This window comes from Sinocyclocheilus rhinocerous, unplaced genomic scaffold (assembly GCF_001515625.1).
Source record: "Sinocyclocheilus rhinocerous isolate Xijiao unplaced genomic scaffold, SAMN03320098_v1.1 scaffold3161, whole genome shotgun sequence".
NCBI lineage: Eukaryota > Metazoa > Chordata > Actinopteri > Cypriniformes > Cyprinidae > Sinocyclocheilus > Sinocyclocheilus rhinocerous.
Window position 1 is genome coordinate 101,957 of NW_015649638.1, and position 3,933 is coordinate 105,889.

The 3,933-nt window shown below is 36.2% G+C and overlaps 1 protein-coding gene across 1 annotated transcript in view; it reads left to right on the forward strand.

Moving 5' to 3' along the window:
- LOC107710942 (alpha-(1,3)-fucosyltransferase 11) overlaps window positions 1–3,933 on the forward strand; it is a 24,168-nt gene that overhangs the window by 8,118 nt on the left and 12,117 nt on the right. Inside the window, exon 3 of the mRNA XM_016515838.1 lies at window positions 1,255–1,928. Coding sequence (XP_016371324.1) covers window positions 1,263–1,928 — 666 coding nt within the window. The 5' untranslated portion in view covers window positions 1,255–1,262. The remainder of the gene's footprint in view (window positions 1–1,254; window positions 1,929–3,933) is intronic.

Consider the following 3,933-nt stretch of genomic DNA (forward strand, 5'->3'; position numbering starts at 1 on the left):
AAAAAGCATACAGAAGCATTTTTGCCGCCTACAATTTAGAATGCCTGGAATTTAGAATTTTTATAGACTAATAAATCAAAGTGCGTGCACACTCTGTGTGTGATTTGGTGATATAGTCTACTTGATAATGTCAGATTGCACATCATTACAACAACATACCATACTATCGCAGACGATGCTGTATCGCACGCCCCAGACTCAACTTGAGTGGAAAATGAATCATCCGCGGTTGTGCGTGCACTTGTTTGCGGTGATATAGTCTACTTGATAATGTCAGATCGCACATCATTACAACAACATAACATATTATCGCAGACGATGCTGTATCGCACGCCCCAGACTCAACTTGAGTGGAAAATGAATCATCCGCGGTTGTGCACGCACTTGTTTGCACATGAGCACGAGTCTAACTTGCAAACGCCAGACCACTGATTCATCAAACCTGCTTTCCTGCAGTCTGTGGTCTTCTGACTTCTTTTTGTAGTAAGAAACGAATATGCTTCGTGGAAATGTATCGGAGTAAAAGTATACATTTTAAGTAGGAAACGTAGTGGAATAAAAGTAAAAGTTGGCTGAGATATAAAAACTCAAGTAGAGTACAGATACTCCCAAAAAATACTTAAGTACAGTAACGAAGTATTATTACTTCATTACATTACACGACTGAAATTCATCTTTGCATTACAAAAATAAATTCTATTTTTAAGGATATTAAAATAGAAACCATTATTTTATATTGTAATAACATTTTGCAAGATTACTGTTTTTTTCTGTATTTTTTATCAAATAAATGCAGCCTTGATGAGCATAAGAGACTTCTTTAAAAAAACGTATTTCCCAAACTTTTGAACGGCAGTGTAGATACTTGAATTTTCTTTAACCACATTGCAACACTTTAAAGGGATAGTTCACCCAAAAATGAAAATTCTGTCATTAATTACTCACCCTCATGTCATTCCAAACCCATAAGGCCTTCGTTCATCTTCGAACACAAATTAAGATATTTTTGATGAAATCCGAGAGCTTTCTGACTCTGCATAGACAGCAAGGTAACTACCACGATCACGGCACAGGAAGGTACCAAGAACATAATAGTCCATGTGACATCAGTGGTTCAACCGTAACTTTATGAAGCTACGAGAATACTTTTTGTATTCATGAGGGCGAGTAATTAATGACAGAATTTTCATTTTTGGTGCACCATCCCTTTAAGCGCAGAAGAATGATACAATGCGGTGTCTTTTTCTTTCTCAGGTTGACTTATGGCGCTTTGCCTGTGGCTTATTGTGGTGGCCCCAGTATGCTGCTGGGGCCAGGGGCCAGTGGACACAGGGGACAGTGGGGTTTTCCAGCCCCAGAGTGCCCTCACTGACATGGAGTTTGCCAGTGTGAGCACATACCGTGGCCCTGGAAACCCTGACCCTCGCCCCAATAATAAGCTGCCCATCCTTCTGTGGTGGAGCTCCAATCTGTTCCCACACTTCCCAGGAGACACAGAGCGTGTGGACTGCGCCCACTCGTCCTGCCTGGTCACAAGCAACCGCAAAGTCCAGCTGTATCGCCGTACGGCATCCATCATTTTCTATGGCACAGACTTTCGGGCGTATGAGGCTCCGCTGCCACGTTTGGCCCATCAGACCTGGGCGCTTTTCCACGAAGAGTCGCCCATGAATAACTACCTGCTCTCCCACAGTGTTGGAATCAGGCTGTTTAACTACACAGCCACGTTCAGGAGGGAGTCGGACTATCCGCTAACGCTGCAGTGGTTACCCTCTCTGGATTATCTTCTGAAAGCACCGGCAGTCCCTCTGCAGGAGAAGAATCGCTGGAGACGGGCCGGTCTGGCCCCTGTGCTCTACATGCAGTCCCACTGTGATGTGCCTTCAGACCGCGATCGCTACGTTCAAGAGCTGATCACATTTATAGAGGTAATACTGTTATAAGAGATTTCAAATTTTTTTTATACATTTGTAAATGGGTGAAAGACGAAAAGGGGTTTAAGCATAAACACAATAAGTGTAATACTGCTTTAAATTGTTGTTGTTTTTCCCCAAAAAAATTAAAAAGTTTTCTGTTTAATTTAATTGCAACTTTGTTTTTGTTTTTCCGAGCAAAAAATAAATATCATAAATTTTTTTCCCCCTGATTTACAGAAGGCACCCACTAAAATGTCATTCAGTGTAACAATCTTGTCAGGTATATTTACAACAAAAATCAATTTATGACATATTAAAAGACTAATTACTTTCACTGCCCACCATCAGCCAGGTGACACACGTTTGAAACGGAATTAAAATATGCAATATGTGCATGGGTCAAAGACGAAAAAGGGTTTAAGCATAAAAACAGTAAGTGTAATACTGCTTTAAATTGTTGTTGTTTTTCCCCAAAAAATTTAAAAAGTTTTCTGTTTAATTTAATTGCAACTTTGTTTTTGTTTTTCCGAGCAAAAAATAAATATCATACATTTACAGAAGGCACCCACTAAAATGTAATTCAGTGTAACAATCTTGTCAGGTATATTTACAACAAAAATCAATTTATGACATATTAAGGGACTAATTAATTTCACCCAAATACTAATTAGTTGTAATTTTACATTTTTAAAATTTGCCACTTTTCTAGGTTTTGCCCATTTGTCAGTAAGAATTTTTTACTCATTTAAAACACAATAAATTTTAATATGCTCCCATATTCTTTTATATATTTTAATATGTACATGCCAGAATAAACATGTTGTTTGAATTTTTACATAAATATTGTGTTACACTGAATGACAATGTAACATAATTTCAACCAAATTTTGACATTTTATTCTCCAAAAACTTATTTGAAACCTTAAAAGTAGACCCTTTACTTACATTTAATGTGCTTTCTATAGACATAAAATCACTTTTGCAAATGTATTTTGATCCGGACATCTTAACGTCTTTGACCCGAATATATTTAAATGGGTGAGTGCTTTAGCAGCTAAGAATGCCATAGCATACACTACGCGACTTTTGCCCTGATTTGCTAGATGTTGAAAGTCAGAGCCACTGCATATTTTTCGCAGTCCGAGTTACAAATCGTGCAGCGTATGCTGGGCAAATTATTATAATAATTGTGTATATATACAGTGCTGGTAGTAACTGATTACATGTAATCTGGATTATGTAATCAGATTCCAAAAATGAAGTACTTGTTGTAATTAGAGTATATTACATTTTAAAATGCTCATAATCCCATTACAGTTACTTTTTTATGGACAACATGAATTGAATACATATTTTTCACACAATGGCAGTAAATTATTCATAATGGAAATCTGGTCAAAAATATTTCAGACCTGGAAGACTTTGGCGTGCAATGTCATTGTTATTTTCATGTTTATTCATGTTTGTTCATATAATACAGGGATTCCCAAACGTTTTTTTGTCAGCTGAACCCCTTAAAATAAAAGATAATTCTCTTCCTCAGAAAATTATCTCTGAGGAAGTTAATATTTCAAACAAATTCACATGTTTACAGTTCAATGATGTCTGTTAATGGTCACATTGACATGCAGGTAAACAAAATATTTATATTTTTAGTGTTCAAGGCTGTAAATAATTTTTATTGTACATTTTTGTAATTTAAATAATCAGTAGCTTTTCTTTAACTCATAAACCTACTGCAGTTCTTACGTTAATGCATTTTATGAAAATGGAATGTTTTCTTTTTTATATTAATATGGTACAATTAATTTAAGTTTAAAACAAGTTTGATTGACAAAAAGTAATCTATAAAAGTAGTCGAATTACATTAGCTAAAACGAGTAACCTAGATTACATTACTAACTACAGTTTTCATCATGTAATCAGTAACAGACTACAATTTGTAAGTAATCTACCCAGCTGTGTGTGTGTGTGTGTATATATGTATATGTGTGTGTGTGTGTGTGTGTGAGAGAGT